This window comes from Natrix helvetica (assembly GCF_964273705.1).
Source record: "Natrix helvetica genome assembly, chromosome: 1".
NCBI classification, from domain to species: Eukaryota; Metazoa; Chordata; class Lepidosauria; order Squamata; family Natricidae; genus Natrix; species Natrix helvetica.
Window position 1 is genome coordinate 29747827 of NC_138548.1, and position 21537 is coordinate 29769363.

Consider the following 21537-nt stretch of genomic DNA (forward strand, 5'->3'; position numbering starts at 1 on the left):
GCCCACAGAGAGGGCTCTGCATGCCACCTCTGGCATGCGTGCCATAAGTTCACCATCATGGGTATAGGGTTTCCTGATTGAGCAGGGGGTTGGACTAAGGACCTCCAAGGTCCCTTTCAGCAATATTCTAATTGATTGCTTTTAGTAGTCCTGGACAAAATCAAAGTCAGAAAGAAATGAGAGTCTTGAACATTCTTGAATTTATAACCTATTAATTCAAGTAAATAAATGTATAGTAGACTGTTATACTATACTACTGCTATAACCGTTATTTGTCTAACTGTTAAAATACAGATACTGTTTTTATATACAGTCTCTCTGAATGCTCCCCAAGTCCTGTTATCTATGTGTTTCTGGGAGGGATGAATGAAGAATGCCAGGAATGTACTCAAGAGTATATGCTTATCATGTTCAACCTTCATGTTCAGCCCAGCTGCCCAGCTAAAGCAAGCAGGCGTTTATATTGAATGGCAGCAATATAGAAAGATATTAGAAATTGATGGCTGTCCTCATCTCAGCGAATGTTGTGTGCTGATTGCTGAGAAGAGAAGGCAAGAAAGACAAAGATCTCAGGAAAGAACCTAACAAAGAATTTAGAGAGCTGTTAAAAAAACAAGAAGCAGTACAATAACATTAGTAAAGACACTGAGGGAGAAACAGACAGAAAACAAGAAAGGTCTTCCAAGATATTCTCTGTTTATAAAAACCTTTTACTGGAAAATGAAGTGAGATCATCACTCTGATCTTTACCAAATTTTTAAAAAAAACTACAGAAATTGATGGAATTTTTGATTGATGGAACCTATAGAAATATGTGGAATACATAACGAGGAAGGCAGAGTGGAAGGAAAATACGTGAGTTTTAAAAATTGGAGGAAGAAACATCAATAACTACCGGGAGCACTATGCTGGGAACATTACCCTAATAGCTGAAAGTGCAAATGATTTGTAACTTCTAGTATTGTAATGAAAGACGGAGCACTGCAAAAAACAGGACTATGAAATCATGGCTAAAATGCGATCTGAAAAGCAGCTCAATTTATATCCATATTACTACTAGAAATTTATACTGATACCGACTTCTAAACTTTGCTAACTCAGTAATTCCTAATGTGGGTTATGGTACCATAGTTTTGATTTGGCCTTGCCCTTCTAAAAGAATGTTAGGTTAAAGATGCTCTACCAAAACCAAATAATTTGTTCTCTAGCCCAGAAATTATACGTAGATTGCCAGCAGCAATTCACAGCCTGGACTTGTTTTATTTATTACGTTACTTCGTTTAGATTTTGTTTTCCCATTCCCATTCCACCCCGATGGAAACCAGACATCATATCTGGAATCTCCAGGGTTTTCTAATCCAGTTGTTGACAGCCTGGAAAATAGCTGTACCATCTGTGCTCAGGCCATGTCCAGCTTGCCTGGCAAGCATATGCTCTGCTCAGAGATATGGGTTCTACATAGTGCAAATCAAGGTCCTTCTATCTTTGAAATGCTGTATTACTCCTACTATTTATCTTATTAATAATCACCAAGTACTCCTATTATTATCTCCTATTATTTTTCTTTCTACCAGCTCCAGTGGACACTAAGTAGAGCTAGGGTTGGGTGGCTTTAAAGAGTGCTTCAGGGAGGCAGGGTGTATCTTGCTATGGCCTTTGCCCAATCCCTGAGCCGGGGAAGGAGGGTCTCATGAATATGAAAAGCATCTGTACTCTCTCTCTCTCTCCTCCCTTTCTTCTCTCCTCCTCCTAGTCTCCTGGCCATGAAGGCAGCAGCAGAGCAGCTAAACGCAGGATGCTGAAAACCCACAGGAAGCTTTTCCCAGGGACCCTAAAGATGCTACCCAGCTAAAGAGATAGCAGGCATTCAGGTAAGGCAGAATTTGAAATAACCTTGGGTATTTGTGGCTCACAGAGAGGAGGAACCTGGAAAAAACTGCCTTTGGAGGGACTGGTCAGCAATTGCTTCGCCCCAGGCTCAGTTAGGATTTCTAGACAATGGAGGTATGCTATGCTTCGCTTATCTGGAGGATGCAGGATTAGTAAAGCAGATGGGCCTTGCTGAGGGATGCAGGAATTCTTTTCTCTCTCCCTTTCCACATCCCATCCCATCCTGCCTGGATTCCTCAAGAATGGGGGGGAAAGGGCAGCTGTAGCCCAGCCTCCTTCTTTGTATTACTGGAGGAAATGGATGTTGCCGCTAGCTAGCTGCTACTGCTTTGGTCTGCCTTTTGTTTGAGGATTTGTGTCTCTCTGGTCCCTCCACAGCAACAACTCCCCCCCCTTGCAAAGATCAAATTTCCTTCAGTCCATGGCTGATTTCATTCATTTCTCTCTCCTCTTGGCTCTGGGTCATCAGTCTTGTGGAATTTGGAGGCTAAATAGGGTCGCATGGCTTCGTAACACCAGCATACAAATGAATACTGATGGTTGAACCATTTCTTTAAAAAAAACCACAACTTTTTGTATGATGCGAAAGTTAAATAGAACTCTTCCTTTGCTGATGGATAAGCATCGTTCTCTTTTGCTTGAATGGGAAAAGGAGAACGAAAAGAACTATTCTTTTTCTTGTTTATCAATGTCATGGGAATGATTGAATCAGAGATCTGGAGGAGGCAGGGGAGGGAGCCAACTTCGTGCCATTTGTTGTGCAGTGCTTGCTTGGGTTACTACCCCCGCCCCCAATGAAATGCAACATAAGGTGGCATTCTGCACAGTGACTTGTGCTGGGAAACACATGTGGGTTTTTCTGGAGATGTGATGCCTAGAAACAAAAAGTTAATCTTTGTTTTGTTTGTAATCTGTATACTAGAGATCAAATGGGCATTTGACTACCATTTACCTAAGAAAAGGTGTTGCCAGATGTTAGAAAAGAAAAGAGAATGGGAAAACATAACCATCAACCTCACTGCCTTTCTCACAGGCTGCATTTAGCTTGTTGGACCCAAAGTTATGCAAAACCGCTCTATAGTCCCCCCTCCCACCTTTCTACCTTCCTCTCTAAATCATGTGCTATAATTCATATCTATATATTTATTGATCTCATTGAGATCCCGCCTTTCGTCTTATTCAGCAAAGCATGATTAGGCAAATATGACTGAAAATGAGAGTGAATTCACCCTCTTTCTCTTTTGAAAGAAAAACTGCTTCTTGAAGAGCAGACCTGAAATTCATGTAAGATTATTCATGCTAATTCCCCCTGGCATCTTCAGGTAAGACTGAATGTGATTTTAGGATGAATCTCCCAGCTGAAGCTCTCTCCACATGGGCTGGTCTGCAACTAATGCTGTCTGAGGCTGATGGGAGTTTTAATGCAAAACATGTGAAAACATAAAGTTGGAGAAGGCACATAGCTAATACTGATTGGACCAATGATCCAATAAAGCAGCTTATTATTTTTGAGTTTTTTTAATTAAGAAAAAAGGTAGCATAAAATAATTTAGTACGATTCTCCTCATCTCCATTCTAGCCCAGAGCTGATGGCTTGTTTACTGGTGGCACCTTTCATTCAATACTCTGTCAGTGATATCTTCGTTCAATTGTTCAGAAGAATTTAACAGATAATTCATATAATGTGCTTCTCCAGAATCTTGCATTATAACATAAATCCTGTGACTGGAGCTGAATTGAGTCTAGTGATTCACTTATTAATTAATAAGCATTGGCTTCTTTACCACCTCATTTTTGCTCTAAACATCATTAAAACATTAAATAGAGCAAGTAAGCATGAAAATAATCTGGTTTCTGCGCGGAAAGACATCTGTGCAACATTGAACATCTAATTCATATAATAGTTGCATTACATATTTATCTTCATCAAATTAGAAACAGCTAAAACAGAGAGCCAATTTGGTACAGTGGTTTCATTAAGGTACCAGGCTAGAAACCAGGAGACCGTGAATTCTAGTACCACCTTCAACACAAATCCAGCAGAATGATCTTGGCCAGTCACTTTCTCTCAGCTCTAAGAAGGAGGCAGTTGCAAATTGCTTCTGTAAAACCTTGCCAATCTGTATTTTTAACAAATTCATGTGGGGAATCCAATGCTCTTTTAATTTTTCTACATTTTCCCCAAAAAGAGAAAGTTGATCCCATTTACAGTCCTTGCTTAAAGATGGTCATGTTATTCAGTGTCCTCTTTTATTTCTCATGTACGTGGTCTTCACTACATCTTCACAAGATACCATCTTCCCTGGAGCTTCACATCAACTCTGCATTTTCTTTCTGTTAATCAAATTTACTTTTCACTTCCTTCAGACCTTCTGAACTAACAGACAATGTTGTAATCCCGACCCATCATCTGAGTAGTTAAAATAGATAGAAATCTCTGTGCAACGATTTAGCCAGTGTTTTAGGAGATACATTCTTGGTCTTGGTTTATTGCAGAAAGTAGTCAGAGGGGAATCTAGTGGTTAGTGCTTGGAAGGGAAACTGCCACTGAAGGCTGGACATTATGGTATACTGGGAAATAAACACATTCACATATATGTACAAAAGAGTATATTACAAATCAGTTTTAGATTGTTGCTATGGATACATCCATATAAAGATCTCAGGAATTGAACTCAACTCAAAGGCTTGACTTTTGCAATTAATTTTATCTGATTAGAGCCATATAGAACAACTCTCCCATTTTCTGATAATGCAGAATGCAGGAGATTGAAAGCTTCTACCAGAAAGAAAAAAAATGATTATGTTGGCTACCTATTTCTTGGTGCAGTCTTCTCTTTCAAATGCCCTTGCTTGCTCTGTGTCCTTTTAAAAGAGATATCTCTAAGCTCATTCAAAGTTCATTTTGTTAATGTTTCCCTATTATCCACTTTCCTTAAGTTAACTCCTCCATTAACAGTTGAAAGTACCCTCTCAATACACTGCTCTGAATATATTTAATTACCTGCATTGATTGGGGCTTTATGTCTAAACCTAGCTGCAAGCAGTAGCATATTGAAAAATGGCAGCTGGCAGCCTCAAGCAGTTCTCTGTATTAGATTGAAGCCAACAGGATGTCATCTCTCTCAAGCTGTTAGGATGGAGCTGTCTGCACTGACTTTATCTAATGCCTTTGTTGCTTTGGAACAATTTGGGTGCCACTCACAGTTGTCCTCTCTAAACAACCAGAGCCTTATCCTAACTTTTACCTTTAGTTCCATCATTGACCTGTATTTAGCTTCATGGGCTGATCCATTTGTTCCTGCTCCATCCATGCTGGGACCTTTCGTGATGTTGAAAAGCCAGTTTCTTTGTCTCTCTCTCCTTTAAGCTGACTGAGTTCCATAGCTCAATAATTCCTTGGTATTTTGGATTTCTAGGAGAAGATCTCCATCCTTTAAGGATGGGCTTGCAACATCTTTCGTGATGTTGAAAAGCCAGTTTCTTTGTCTCTCTCTCCTTTAAGCTGACTGAGTTCCATAGCTCAATAATTCCTTGATATTTTGGATTTCTAGGAGAAGATCTCCTTCCTTTAAGGATGGGCTTACTACATTTCTTTGATATATGGAGGAGAAGGATTAAAGTTGTTATCATGGTAGTTAAAGGAAGGTTCCATGTCTAGCAATATATTGGATTATTCATTACCCATTCTCCGGTATTAAACATCAGTGAAAGTTCAGCATATTCCTGCTTGGACAGGAAATTCCAGGCAGCTGCTTGGAAATGGAATATTGGGCCAGGCAAAATATCTTAACAGAAATGTTTTACATTTTTGGCTATGTTAAAATATATCCATATTTCAGAGTTCAATTTCATTTGTTTACTGTATTGTATAGGAATGTAAAATTTATGGGAATCAGAAGTGTACAGAAGATAGGATCTACTGTCACAACAGAGAAAGATTTCTGACTAGGCAAGATGCATTGCTCAAAGAAGCATTTCTGAAATGCTGCAACCTGCCTTCTTGAAGTTGTTTATTTTATTGATTTCATATAGTTGTAAACCAATTACATTCTGCAGGTTTAGAGAAGTCGGAAGAAAGTGAATTATTTAGATCCCTTTCAAGACTGTTTCCTACCTGAGTAGAAGACCAAATGGGTGGGTGTAGCATGTCCATTCTTGGTCTTCTTGACTCTCAGAAGCCTTTGATTCCATCAACCATGGTGACTTTGGGGGTTGGGAATGAACAGCCTTATGCTGGGTCTCCTCCTTCACCCAGAGTCAGTTCTAGTCAGTATTGATGGGGTAGGGCTTTGCAGGGTCCCTCAGAACTTCGTGCTTTTCCCCCTCCCATTTAACATCTACAAGAAGCTGCTGTCTATGGTTTCTTCTCAGTGTCTAGAGATTGTAGGTTGGAAGGGAAAAAAAACAGGCTTCAGCTCAACCCTAGCAAGACTTAAGTGTTTGCATTGTCCTAAGCAGAACTGACGTGAAATCTGAGGATTCTTCTGGACTTGCAGCTCCTGTTCAGTAATCAGGTGTCAGACAAGGCCAGGTGGGTTTTTGTACAAACTTCATTTTATACATTGGCTGTTCCCTTTTCTGGATCAGGAGGATCTGCTTACAGTGACTCACACCTTAGTCACCTGCTGGGTGGATTACTGCAATGCACTGTACAAGGGGCTTCATTTGAAAAAAAAAATCTGGAAGCTATAGCTGCTGCCGAATGCAGTAATGCAGGCAGTTATGAAAGTATTTTAAGGTGCACATGTTACTCTTCTGTCAATGAGCTGCCTTGGTTGGAGATGTGCTTCCATATGCAATTCAAGATGCTGATGCCCAACTAGAAAGCTGTTCATGGCATAGGACCAGGCTACTTGTTCCAATTTGTTTCTACCCATCCTATTACATTCAGCAGAAGAGGCATTCTGTGGGTCCCATCAGTCAAAGAATGTCATCAAGAAGCAGGTTTTTTGGTTGCTACCACTGCCTTATGAAATACAATTCCTTATGAGAGTAGATTGGCCCAATCCTTTTAGCATTTGGGAGGCCCTTAAGGCTTGGTTATGTACCAGGCATGGGGGTGAGAGTGCCAAGTGAGAGTTTGATGTACTGTTTTGGTGATTGGTTTGGTTTCTCAGCTATTGTGTATGTTGCTGCATTTTACACTGTTATAAACTGGGTGGCTTTATCAATAGAGTAAACTGAGACATGAATAAATTCAAAAGCAGTATGTGCAAAATAACGTTTGCCCATTTTGTACAAACATAAAAGCCCAAGTAGAAGTTTTTCATTGGGCCCATTGCATTAGCATTAGAACTATAAATTTTAACAAGCGCTAAAAGTTTTCAGTCAGCAGGCTTCAACTTGTCTCCAAAGAAATAAGAAGCAAGCTTTCTTGCACCATGTCTGGTCATCATAGTCCATCTCCCTTACTTATTTTAGCTTGGAGTTTTCTTAAACCTACTTGGAGCTGCTGCAGATGGAATTTAGGATCTTTTCTTTTCCATCTAAAGCAGGGGTGTCAAACTCGCGGTCCATGGGCCAGATGCGTCATGTGCTGGCCACGCCCACCCGCTTTAACGAAGGGGAGGGAAAGTTGTGACATGTCACATGATGACAATGTTTTACACCCCTGATCTAAAGCATGTGCTTTCTAGATGATGCACAGCTGCTTTGATCAAAAGCTTTCTTTGTTATAACAGTCAGAGATGAGTTGGGTTCTATCACAAGACAGCATCTTTTTTTAATTTCATTTACTGACAGTCAGATTTTTTTAAAATACATGGCTTACCCTTTGGAGAGATTCATATAAGGAGACAAACTTCAAGTATTCTGGTATCAAGATGTTTAGGGTTAGGAGGACAATTGTAATGGCGTTCATACGTTGCACAAAGCAATGGTTTCCCTTAGGGTTTATTGAATAAGCCACAATTAGCTTGGTTCAGAGATTTTGAAACTCAGCTTCCGCAAAATGCATCTTATTAATCCAATGAGGAAATTCTTTGAATGAGACCGAAAAAACTCAAGAGTAATTTTTTTACAATAATAATATGTCTATATAATAGCAAAGAATTAGGGATGTGGTGGCTCAGTAGCTAAGACATCGAGCTTGTCGATCAGAAAGGTCGGCAGTTCGGTGGTTCGAATCCCTAGTGCTGCCTAACGGGGTGAGCTCCCGTTACTTGTTCCAGCTTCTGCCAACCTAGCAGTTCGAAAGTATGTAAAAAATGCAAGTAGAAAAATAGGGACCACTTTTGGTGGGAAGGAAACAGCGTTCCGTGTACCTTCGGCGCTTAGTCATGCCGGCCACATAATCACGGAGACGTCTTCGGACAGCGCTGGCTCTTCGGCTTTGAAACGGAGATGAGCACTGCCCCCTGGAGTTGGGAACGACTAGCACATATGTGCGAGGGGAACCTTTGCCTTTACCTTATAATAGCAAAGTAGCTATGAATACTAGAGTTTTATAATAGTATTTCAATTTAATTTAAAAAAATACTAATTTGAAAGTAATGGAAATCTGTTTTGTTCTATTTTGCTTCATTCTGCAGGACCTGATGACTGACGTAATTGGTTCTGCTCACTTCCATGCAAACCTTTCCTTGAACATGAGCAGCCTGAGGGGGTATCACACGTTCTTTGCCTTCTGCCTTATTCTACTCAACTTTGGCAGCCTGCAATGCCTTGTTTTAAGACAAGGGGACGAAAGGCATGAAAGACAACTGCAACCGGCATCAGCAGCAGGGAACAGCTTAGCAGACACAAATGCATCAAATCCGGAGGGTAACTTAAGCTCATCCATGAATATAGCCAGCGCTTCTGCATCTGAAAGCCTTTATGGAGCTCCAGTAGATCCATCCAAGAGGTCATTAAACAGAGCCACAACTGTAAAAACAACCTTACCAACTCTTCTGCATGTTCCCAATCCCTCGGAGCACTTGGATAAGGATGCTTTTGCCAGCACAGATCTGAAGATTGCTGCAGAAAGCGAAAGGCAAATCCGTCTCCATGGGCCCAATGAAAAACCGGATAAATATGGGACACAGGAAGCTTTAATTGCCACAGTTGTGACAATTCCAGATCTTCTTGTGGAAGATGATACACTTAGCTCTGCAAGAGAAACAGTGGAGGGAGGTGGGGGAGAAGGAAAACTTGATGGGGATCAGTTTACACCGGGCAGTCTGGAGGAAGGTGCCCATGTTGACCCTTCAGACAATCCCCAGGTAACTATCCCCAAAGTAATAATTAGTTTTCCTGCTACAACGTCATCCAGCAACCTCTTCAAGAATCCACTTCTTCCAGCCAGCCCACCAGTTGATTTGACAAAAGGATCTGATGGAAACAGCTTCCCAACAATCTGGATGGGCACAGATGCGGCTACAGAGCCAGGGTGGTTGCCTGCAGGTGCCTCTTTAAATTTGGAAGGGGAAAACTCAGAGAACCAAGGGCCCTTGAAAGGCATCTTAAGCACCACCACCATGGCCGCTGCGGGCTTGCTGCTAAGTGATGAGTGGGACGATACCAAATTAGAGCCTTCAAGCCAGGCGAAAGCTATGCATCCTCTGAAGATAAACCAACCTCAGATAGCGCGACCAACCGGACAGGAGGACGACGATGACGATGATGTAAAAAAGGACCCGTCACCAAGATTATTGGCAACCACGACAAAAGGGAGCAAAGATAATCAGAATGGGTCAGGCCAGATACCCATGCAGGTAGAGGAATCAGCCAGTACAAGCTTGGATCTTGCTCATACCATTGATCCATCTGAGAAGGTTGGAGCCCAATCTGAAAGTCCAGGGGAAAACGTAGGTCCAACAGGGCTCATCAGGTCTAGATTGTTTCCTGAGACTATAACGACAACCGATGCAACCAAATCAGACGTCTTCCAAACCTTAAGACACCAATTAAGAGGTAATCCCCACCACCACTATTTGCACTCATCGGTGCTTCTTGTTTTAAGATAACTTAAGGGCCACTGTTCGGTTTATGGTGTATACTGCAGTGATGCGATACATGGTCCTTCCTTTTTTCAGGTTCCTTGTCTACCTAAAATATTCAGCAGGGGTTTAATTTATAACAGTCCAATTTTTTAATAATATCTTTTCCCTTTTCAGACGGGCCATTGAGAGATTGCTTAGGCTCCCTTCTTCCTGCTCCTAATAAGCTTTCCCCCCAGGCTTCCAAACGCAGAACAAAGCAGAGTCTCGGAGTAGCCCAGAATGGTTCATAAATTCACCCTGCCCCGTTGCCCTTTGGATTATTAGGCTTTCTTTCAGTGGTAGGATTCAAATGATTTTACTACTAGTTCAGTGAGCGTGGCGTTGTGGGTGTGGCTTTGTGGGCGTGGCAGGGGAAGGATACTGCAAAATCCCCATTCCCTCTCCACCCCACTAACCTGCTTTCCAGCTCCGTTCTCCTGTTCAGGGCAACAAAAGAAGATCAGCTGGGAGACAATGGGGTCAGGGCCAGCCTATTTGCTGGTTCTCCGAACTACTCAAAATTTCCACTACTGGTTCTCCAAAACCTGTCAAAACTGGCTGAATACCACATCTGCTTTCTTTGGTCACCCATATGATCCACTCTTGATTTACCTTGATAGCAATAGCACTTAGACTTATGTCCTCCCTCACTGTGCTTTTACAGACCTCTCTAAGTGGTTTAGAGTCAGAAAATTGCCCCCAACCATCTGGGTCCTCATTTTACCGACCTTGGAAAGATGGAAGGCTGAGTCAACCTGAATGTCAACCTGGTGACATTCGACCTGCCAAATTGCAGGCAGCCAGCAGCCAGCAGAAGTAGCCTGCAGTACCTCATTCTAACCACTGCGCCACCACGCCTCAGTATAGGCCAAGTTACATTCCAGAAGGCCTCTCTTCCCCTTCGCTATACTTCTCTTTTCTAACCTATGGCAATGCAACACCAGTACTTTAGCTTTTCTTAACCTAATGCCCTCCAGTTGCTGTGAGATTGTATCCCCACCCCCCAAATTCCTAGCAGGACCCCAAATTGGAGAGGTTAATTTTGGTGACCTTCTCACAATGAAAAGGTCGCCACGATGTAGAAAAGATGTGGAGACTCTGGAGAGAGTGCAGAGAAAAGCAACAAAGATGATTAGGGGACTGGAGACTAAAACATATGCAGGAACTGGGTTGCAGGAACTGGGTTGCAGGAACTGGGTATGTCTAGTTTAATGAAAAGAAGGACTAGGGGAGACATGATAGCAGTGTTCCAATATCTCAGGGGTTGCCACAAAGAAGAGGGAGTCAAGCTATTTTCCAAGGCACCTGAGGGCAGAACAAGAAGCAATGGGTGGAAACTAATCAAGGAGAGAAGCAACTTAGAACTGAGGAGAAACTTCCTGACAGTTAGAACAATTAATCAGTGGAACAGCTTGCCTCCAGAAGTTGTGAATGCCCCAACACCGGAAGTCTTTAAGAAGATGTTGGATAGCCATCTGTCTGAAACAGTATGGGGTTTCCTGCCTATGCAGGGGGTTGGACTAGAAGACCTCCAAGGTCCCTTCCAACCCTACAATTGTATTGTATATAAGTGATGTCTGGTCACTTAGCAACCATTCAAAGTTACAATGGACTTAAAAAGGGGGACTCGCAACCGAGATCTGATGTTCTGACAGCACCTATCCCATGGTCATGTGACTGCACTTCGGAGCTTGACAACGCAGCTGAATTTACAGCCATTTGCCACGCCCCCTGGTAACGTGCCTGTGTTTTACAAATATTTTGTCCAAAACTGACACTTTGGGATTTCGGCAAAACCACACAATAGCGAATAATGGGTTTGCTTAACGACCATGGCATTGGCTTAATGACCATTGCAAAAAGGATCGTAAAATCAAGTTGGTCACGTGACCAATCCATTTTGTGACTATTACAACTTTTGACTATAATGGCCAGGCTCCAGTATGCTCATAACTTGAGGACTACTGCAGACTACCTAAGTTATGATAAAATAAACACACATAAAAAAGGGGGATGAATATTTTTTTATATTTCTATTTCCTAAAGCTGGGGGCTTAGAAATAGAATAGATAGTCCTCAACTTACAACCATTCATTTAGTGACTGTTCAAAGTTGACAAAAGCACTGAAAAAAAGTGACATGACCATTTTTCATACTTGTGACTGTCGTAATATCCCCACATGGTCATGTGATCAAAACCGAGATGCTTGGCAACTGACGCATACAGTTGCAGTGTCCCGGGGTCACGTGATTCCTTTTGCAACCTTTTGACGAGCAAAGCCAGTGGGGAAGCCAGTGTCAGGGTTCTAAATAGCATCCAAAATAAAACAACTTCCTCAAAGTTCCAATTTTATTAAGAGAGCCATGTTGGCACATCTGGGAAAACCCGAATCTGAAAACTTCCAGGTTTTCTCACCCAGTTGAAAGTTCAAGATCCTACCCCAACACCCACAAGTTCATCACATGGTCCAATCTTTCACTGCCACGAAGATAGATTCCTCCCATCCAGATCCGGCCAGGTGCAGGGACAAAGTCGACCTTGACTTTCGGAGAAGAATGTTATTATGGCTACACCTCACCCAACTCCACATAATTCCCCCTCCCAGTTTCCCACGATAGAAAGTGTAGCAGGCCTGAAGTCCAAAAAGAAACGATGGCTTGCAGGTCTGACAGCCAGATTCACTTAACCACCGTGTCACTAACTTAACGAGTGCAGTGATTCACTCAACAGCTGTGGCAAGAGAGGTCGTAAATTGGGGCAAAATTCACTTAGCAACTGTCTCGTTTAGCAAGAGAAAATTTGGGCTCAATTGTGGTTGTAAGTTGAGGATTACCTTTACTGTATTATTGTACGTACATGCTGAGCTTGACAAGTCCCAGGATTCTGTCTGACTCAATGCTTAGTTTTCCTTGTTGATCATCATTCCTTAAAATGCAAGTTAAAACCATTCATTTGCTTTGCCCATTGCTGCCTCTTGTTTGTCTAAGGAGCCTCTGCTGTTACCCTGCAAGAGGAATTCTGCGCTTTGACTCAATGCTTCACTTCCTTTAGTTCCATCTAATTAAGATCCTGCATAGATAGGAACATTTGTTTTATTTTGCTTTAGACGAATTTCTTTTGTTTTATTTCTTTATATACTTCTTTGCAGGGGTGGGGAACCCTGGACTTCCTGTGACTCCAATTATTTTTTTCTTCATCCAAATTAAGTTTTATGGCTTTCTTTGAAACTGCTCTTTCTGACACAAAGCCTCCTGATGCAACTTCCATCATTCCCAACCAGTCCAATAACCCAGTATTTCTGGAAGGAACCTGAAGAGTCTTAAGTCTAAGCCTTAAGTCTAGATTTATTATTCTTTTGCTCTTCCATTTTGACAGGTTGATCTTGGCATGCTGAGGGGTTCTATATACGGAGGACGGGTCACTAAACTGGTTGTAGGTGATTCACTGTTGATTTATAGAAAAGCCCACAAAAGGCTCAGTGTTTGCTGAGCTTACCCTGTAAACCCAACTAACAAAACCACATTATGTGATGGGTAAACCCAGCCCCCGAGTGCATAGGACAGGGGTGTCCAAACTTGGGAACTTTAAGACTTGTGGACTTCAACTCTCAGAATTCCCCAGCCAGCTCTGCTGGCTGGGGAATTCTGGGAGTTGAAGTCCACAAGTCTTAAAGTTCCCAAGTTTGGACACCCCTGGCATAGGATGTTGCGGTTGGGGAGCTGAATCCATTTTCCTGTTATTTGACATAAATTATTTTCAAAAATGTGAAACTGTTTTACAACTGCACTGTATAATAACGCCTTTGAAAGGATGAGAGCATCTATTAACCTTCGCTTTCTATGTCCTGAAGCAATTCCTCTAGCTGCTCTGCTTGGGAATTTTGGCAGACTGTCTTCTGCAGCCTCGCGTCAGTGTATGGATTCCCTTGGATATTTTGGCTGCTCCTGTGCTGCTGCAGTGAACTCTGGATGGGCCTGGGTCCAAGTTGGAACCAATTGAACAAAAAGAATCCTAAATTAATGCACTGTTTAAAAGCATTGATGGCTGCCTAAACCCCCTAAGACCCTAATGGGAGATAATGATAGACACCCTCTAAATATCGCTTTGTGCTCAACACTAGAGAACCAAGTGTGATCATTTGGGTCATAAACTATGTAGGCCAACAAAGGACAAAAGCTTGTGTACTCTTATTCAATTTTTCAGCAATCTGATACAGAGATGAGGATCTCTTTTGGCTACATTTCCTCCACCCCCCTCAAAAAAACCTGCAGAAGATCTTGAGAAAAGTCTACCTTAGCCTTTGAGAAGTAAAATGAAATGTTCTTATGCACTTTTTCTTTAGAAGGTGTGCCTCGTTTATTTTTTTCAAAAGCCATAAGGCAGTGATGGCGAACCTTTTTTGGCTCGCGTGCCACAAGTGGGGGGAGCGCAGGGGGGTCGTGTGCGGGCGTGCCGCACCCATAATGCAGTGCGTGACCCCCCCAATGCGCATGCACGCACAATGCGCTCCCCCCCATTTTTGCATGCTTTTTTCGCCCTCCCCAGGCCCTCTGGAGGCTTCAGGGACTGTCCGGAGGCTTCCCTGAAGCCTTTGGAATGCTTAAAACGACCCTCTGAGCAAACCATAGGTTCGCCATCACTGCCATAAGGAGTGTTGAGGCCCTTCAATAATTAACACATTTATTTCAATATTAATTTTTCTGAACTGCATACATTCTATCATATTATTAAGTTTTTTGCTGAGTAGAATTGTTCCACAAGAGAAGGTGCTTTTGGAGACATTGAGGTTATTAAATGCAGAAAGATAATTAGGGCTATGGAGTTAGGCCCAATCCATTGTGATTGTATGGACAGTCTGTATTTAATAGTGAGATCATCTTATGCAGGCTTTTTCTATACAGAGCATCAAAGATGGATTTACGCAATAAAGAACATTTGCAATATAAAAATTGAGGTTTATTTCACTGTACTAAATCCTGTAAAAGGATCTTCACTTCCTTAAAGCCTGTCAAAATTCTTAATACATTATCAATGCATTCGGGTTCATTTCTGCTTTCTTGTGAGAGGTAATAGTTATCTCTTAGAGTTGTACAACGTTCTTTTCAAGAGATTCACTAGAGTTATTTTTTCAACTTAACGGTTTTAGAGTCTCTGAAGTACATTTGAATTGCAAAAATTCTGCACCTCTGTAATTGTTTCAGTCATAAGAAAGTGTTTTTAAAATTATAGGGCTACTGTGTTTCCCCCAATAATAAGACCTACCCTGATTTTTAAGCCTGTACCTATTATAAGTCCTATCCCCAAAATAAGCCCCAGTGAAGGGTGGGCGTGGCCAGCAAAGGAGGCAGGGAGCGTGGATGGGCTGATGGTGTCCAGTAGCAGCTGCAGTCCACATAGTGCAGGTGAGCTGATTACCTCTCCAAACAGCAGGCAGAGGCAAACTCAGAAGGGGAGGCATGTTATCTAGATAAGCTCCATGAGCTGCGGGAAAACTGAGAGTCAGTGGGCTGGAGTGGCAGGGGGCTGCAGGAGGCTCATCTTCACATCTCTTGCCTTGCTTGTGGTCTGTGCAGTGCGTTGGAATCTCCTGCCTTCTGCCCCACACCTCTTCCTCCATCTGCTGCTGTTGCTGTGATGCAAAGACTAGCCTCCCACGGCCCTCTCCGGCCCACTGACTTTACCGCAGCCTGTGCAGTACCTCCGGATTGCCTGCCTCCCCCACACGTGCCTGCCTCCGTCTGCTGCTTGGACAGGAAATCAACTCACCTACGCTGTGCAGGCTGTGCAGCCCCAGAGTGTGCTAACCAAGGGACTGGCGGGGTGCAGCTGCTACCAGGTATCATTGATCCCCGTGCACTTGCCGCCTCTTGTGTGTGCACCAGGCAGCCGGGCACCCAGCAAATCACCCTGAAATTTTGTTTCCCTGAAAATAAGCCCTAATGTTTATTTTGGAGCCCCAAAAATATAAGACCAGGTCTTATTTTCGGGGAGACATGGTACCATGGTACTCGTTGTTATTTGGTTCCAGGAGGCACAATGAATACCATTTTTTTCCATAAGAAATAATGGACTGAGTCACAACACAGCCAACACCAACAGGTTCTAGCTTGTGCATTAAGTACCAAACAAACGATGCAAATTTTTCATGTCAAAATGTGTTGAGTACCAAATTTGATGTGTTTTAAAGCAGTTGAGTACCAAAGTATCACTGTATAAGCAATTCAAGATTAAACACCTTATCTGGAATCTCAGAAGAGTTTAGAGTTAATAAAAACTTTGGGAGCTTTTCAGAGGCAGGAAGGGTTGTGTCATCATCTTTAGATTCTTTTTCCTTCATTAAATAAAGGTTATGTTTGAAAAGTGGGAGGTTATTTCCTTTTCAGTCAGTACCCTTTACAACTCAGAATTTACTCACAAATAGTCTTAAGGAAGGAAATAAGAGAAAACAAACTTCTTTGCCTATTAGTTCAGTTACCGAGCTGTCCAGAATTAGTGGATAATTTTAAAAGTTGATTGGAAAATTGAGATTGTGGAACATACTGTTGTCATTGAAAACTCAAAGTCTCCATCATAATTTGTTTTGAAATCTGTGATCTTTGTTACTCTAAGAATATTTTCTTCTGCATCAGCTACATCTCTTATCTTTTTCCAGAGTTGAAAAGTTATCTTTCGCACAAATTAAACATGTACCTGTTCCTTGTACAGAATGCACAAATTTCCTATAGGATTTACATATTTCTGGGAACACCTAACAATGCTTTTTGCTATAATTCATGTATGTATAAATCCAAATCTTTTTCATAAACAGTTGAATTCAAATGTTAGGAATATGCTTTAACATGCTAACATAATTTAATTCTTATTTCAAAAACTTGTTAACAGTGTTATGAACATTCATCCACTATGGCGCAACAAGGAAACATAGCAATAGCAATAACACTTAGACTTATATACCACTTCACGGTGCTTTTACAGCCCTCTCTAAGCGGTTTACAGAGTCAGCATATTTCCCCCAACAATCTGGGTCCTCATTTTACCCATCTTGGAAAGATGGAAGACTGAGTCAACCTTGAGCCGCTCAGAACTGAACTGCTGGCAGTGGGCAGAGTCAACCTGCAATACTACATTCTAACCACTGCGCCACCATGGCTCTTATGTAAACATATGTAAATCAAGTGTGTTAAGATTATAATAACTATTAGATTGGTATCCCACCTTTATTTTGTACGGCTCAAGATGGCATGCATGATGCTACTGCTCAACAATAACCCTGTAAGGTGAGTTGGGCTAAGAGAAAAAGCTTGGCCCAAAGTCACTGGGTTTCATACCTAAGAGAGGAGATGATTTCAGATTTATTGTACCTGTGAATAGAACCCTCTTTTAAACATCCACTGAAGAGTCCAATGATCCCGGAAAAGGTGTTTTGATTAATTAGCCTCATTATAATAAGAAAAACATTTTTGAAAATTTGAAACCATTGGCTCCATTATTATTGTTAATAATTGTCATTATTTATGTTTGTAACATTTCCCAATTGTTGATACAACTGAATTGTTTCAAACAAATAATCCACGGTACTCAAAATATAGACATCCTTTTTATAATTATAAGCTGATAATACATCAGGTTCAAACTGAGAATTTAACAAATGTTTGAATATACTGTGTTGCCATTCAGTGGTTTTAGACAGGGAATGTTTGTTTCAGCAAGTTTCCAGAAGTTTTACCTGTACAATTAGAAATAAGCAGATCTAGGATATTTATCCCTTTCTTTATCCTGGATTTTTTTAAAAAAACAACAGTACTTTTAATCTTCATTTTAAAATAAAGGTCATTTCAGAAGGTCAAATTATCATAAGGATAGGAATCAGATTGTAATTTTTAAATATAAATTCCAAAAAGACCTACTTGCCTATAATAATGGGAGTACAATTACTTTCTAATTACGATTACAACCAAGTATCAATCAGAATTTCAAAAGGATACTTCTCTTGCATACTCATAGTGGTACATACTGGTCTGAGAGGCAGTATTAATGTGCATAATGTGCAGGTAGTCCTCGACTTACAACAATTTATTTAGTGACTTTTCAAAGATACAACGGCACTGAAAAAAATGACTTATGACTCCTTTTTCACACTTACGACCTTTGTAGCATCTCCATTATCATGCAATCAAAATTTAGGTGCATGGCAACTGGTTCATACTTACGACCGTTGCTCTGCCCCAGGGTCATGTCAGGCCTTTCACAACCTTTTGACAAGCAAAGTCAATAGGGAAGCCAAATTCACTTAACCAAATTACTAACTGATCAACTGCAGTGATTCATTTAACAACTGTGGCAAGAAAGGTTGTAAAATGGAGCAAAACTCACAACAAATGTCTCACTTAATCATAGAAATGTTAGGGCTCAGTTGTGGTAGTAAGTCGAGGACTATCTATATCCGTGATGGCCAACCTAGGGCACGCCTGCCACAGGTGGCACACGGAGCCATCTCTCCAGGCATTCAAGCCGATGCCCAGTGTGCATGTGTGCGCCGGCCAGCATTTTTTGCCCATTCCAGGAAAACCTCCCCAGGCTCCAGGAAAGCCTCCAGAGCCTGGGGAGGGTGAAAAATGGAACTTCTGGGCCTACCGGAAGTTCAGAAACAGACTGTTTCTGGCTTCCGGAAGGCCTCGGGGGGCCCTGGGAGGCAGTTTTTGCCCTCCTCAGGCTCCCGAGACTTTCTTCAAGCCTCTTAGAGGGTGACAACAGCCTCCCTCGGGCTCTGGAGGCTTTCCCTGAAGCCTCCTGGTGCCAAAAACAGCCTCCGGAGCCTGGGGAGGGTAAAAACTCCCCCCTGCACATGCATGCGTAGATGGGCCGGGCGCATTGCATTTCGGCACGGGAGGACAGAAACGTTCACCATCATGGATCGATCGATCATCTATCTATCTATCTATCTATCTATCTATCTATCTATCTATCTATCTATCTATCTATCTATCATCTATCTATTTATCTATCTATCTATCGTCTATCTATCTATCTATTATCTATCTATCTATCTATCTATCTATCTATCTATCTATCTATCTATCTATCTATCTATCTATCATCTATCTATCATCTATCTATCATCTATCTATCTATCTATCTATCAGTCATCTATCTATCTATCTATCTATCTATCATCTATCTATCTCTCATCTATCTATCTATCTATCTATCTATCTATCTATCTATCATCTATCAATCTATCTATCTATCTATCTATCATCTATCTATCATCTATCTATCTATCTATCTATCTATCTATCTATCTATCTATCTATCTATCTATCTACCTATCATCTATCTCTCATCTATCTATCTCTCATCTATCTATCTATCTATCTATCTATCTATCTATCTATCTATCTATCTATCTATCATCTATCTATCTATCTATCTATCTATCTATCTATCTATATCTATCTATCTATCTATCATCTATCAATCTATCTATCTATCTATCTATCTATCTATCTATCTATCTATCTATCTATCTATCCATCTATCTATCTATCTATCATCTATCTATCATCTATCTATCTATCTATCTATCTATCTATCATCTATCTATCATCTATCTATCTATCATCTATCTATCTATCTATCTATCTATCTATCTATCTATCTATCTATCTATCATGTATCTATCTATCTATCTATCTATCATCTATCTATCTATCATCTATCTATCTATCGTCTATCTATCTATCTATCTATCTATCTATCTATCTATCATCTATCTATCATCTATCTATCTATCTATCTATCTATCTATCTATCTATCTATCATCTATCTATCTATCTATCTATCTATCTATCTATCTATCTATCATCTATCATCTATCATCTATCATCTATCTATCATCTATCTATCTATCTATCTATCTATCTATCTATCTATCTATCTATCATCTATTTATCTATCTATCTATCTATCTATCTATCATCTATCTATCTATCATCTATCTATCTGAGATATTAATTCTTTTTAAAAGATAGATTTCTTGGAGACAAACTCAACTCCTGATGACCAAATGGGCATATCCATGGAGTTTCTTTGGCAGCAGTAGAGATATGGCTAATTCTTTGATTTCTTAGTCAAGCCTAAAGCCTGGGATTTCTTGAGCTTTCGGACTAATTAGGTCTGATCTGAGTTAACCTTGGGAGGGATCAGTCCATCATTGCTGCCACCTGCTGTTCATGATTAACAACATGTGATTTAAAAAAATCCCTCTGCAGTATTTCTACTTCTATTTACCATATTATTATGGTTGGTTGCCTAGTCATATGTTTAGACTGGATCTAGCATTTTTAATCTGCCTATTGTTTGATGGTGTTAGGGGTACTGTTGCAGAATGCAAACTGTTGCAAGGTTAATAATTGATGGTGATCTTGTCAGTGTCAATGATATTCAAGTGATACTCCAGATGTTTTGGTTTGTACCCAAGGTGCCTGTAACTGTTGGTATTATCTTTGCCTTCCTTTGCCAGAATCATTCTACTTTTATTTGCAGGTCTTTGTATTTTGTGGTTTTCTCCAGTTCTTTCTCTTCTATTCTGTTTTTTTCCGGGTTTTTACATCTATCCAGACTTTTCATCTTTCTTATCAATAGTTGCTAAATTTGGGGTGTTAAGTGGCAGATGCTTGCTTGTTTGTACCCTACAGTCCCAGAGCACTTTTGAATTCTTCATTTTCTATTATTTTATCTATTTTGTGGTCTCACCAGTTCTTGCTTGCAGAGAAAAGATCATTCATGCAGATATATCAATGCACCATTGTTGCTACTTTGTCATGCGTTGTTTGTAGTCAATCTGTATGATCTTGCAGCAGCTAACTAGGTGGTTCACTGCTTCTTTAGCTCTTATGCGGAGTTGACATTTGCTGTATGTTGCTGTCCTTTTAATTTTGGCTTTTGTATGCATTTTTTCTTAAGACTTCATCTTGTGCAGCCAGAATTAACCCTTCTGTCTTCTTCAATCTTCCTGCTCTTAACCATTGCAATCAGGTCTAGTTGCTATGTGCTTTGTCTGCTAGTTTTTGTGTACTAGTCCTATAATGCTTCGCTTTGCCATGTCTCTTTTCTACTTTATTTGCTAATTAATATTATTGCAACCTACTCCAAAATGCTCTTTTTATTGTTATTGTTCAGGGATCACATGAAGTCATGTGCAGCAGTGGGAAACTTCAGCTCTCACTGTTGAACTAGAGGGCACATCAGATCTAATCAACATGGTTAATAGGATTTAGAATTGGTTCAGTGACATCTGGAGGGTGATGTGGGAGAACAAACTTAAGTGAACTATAGTGGTGGCTTCCGGCTCCCGTTGCAACCGATACTCTGCAACGGGGCCGGGCTTCCACCATGTGTACGTGCACAGAGCGTGCATGCATACCCACCACCTACGACGCTCAAGGTGCTCGGGAGAGCGTCACGCAGGCACCATGCGCAACATGCGCATGCGCAAACACCTCGGTCGGTTCACATAGAGGTAAGGAGAGCGGGTGGGAGGGTGGCCCTTCTGGAGCACCATACTGGAACGGTACCTAGTGCTCCCAGCAGGCACTGGTACGCCCATCCTGGGGTGTACCAGTCGTATCCCACCACTGGTGAATTATGGGATGTTGCATCCACTTTTCCTTATATCAAAT

General features: G+C 41.1%; 1 protein-coding gene across 5 annotated transcripts in view; it reads left to right on the forward strand.

Annotated features, from left to right (window-relative positions):
* ARMH4 (armadillo like helical domain containing 4) overlaps window positions 1-21537 on the forward strand; it is a 95002-nt gene that overhangs the window by 27819 nt on the left and 45646 nt on the right. For 4 of the 5 annotated variants that reach the window (XM_081935694.1, XM_081935698.1, XM_081935696.1 and 1 more), the window contains 2 exons: window positions 1754-1871; window positions 8424-9786. In XM_081935694.1, coding sequence (XP_081791820.1) covers window positions 8430-9786 — 1357 coding nt within the window. In that variant the 5' untranslated portion in view covers window positions 1754-1871; window positions 8424-8429. The remainder of the gene's footprint in view (window positions 1-1753; window positions 1872-8423; window positions 9787-21537) is intronic. The other variant, XM_081935697.1, reaches the window with a different exon arrangement.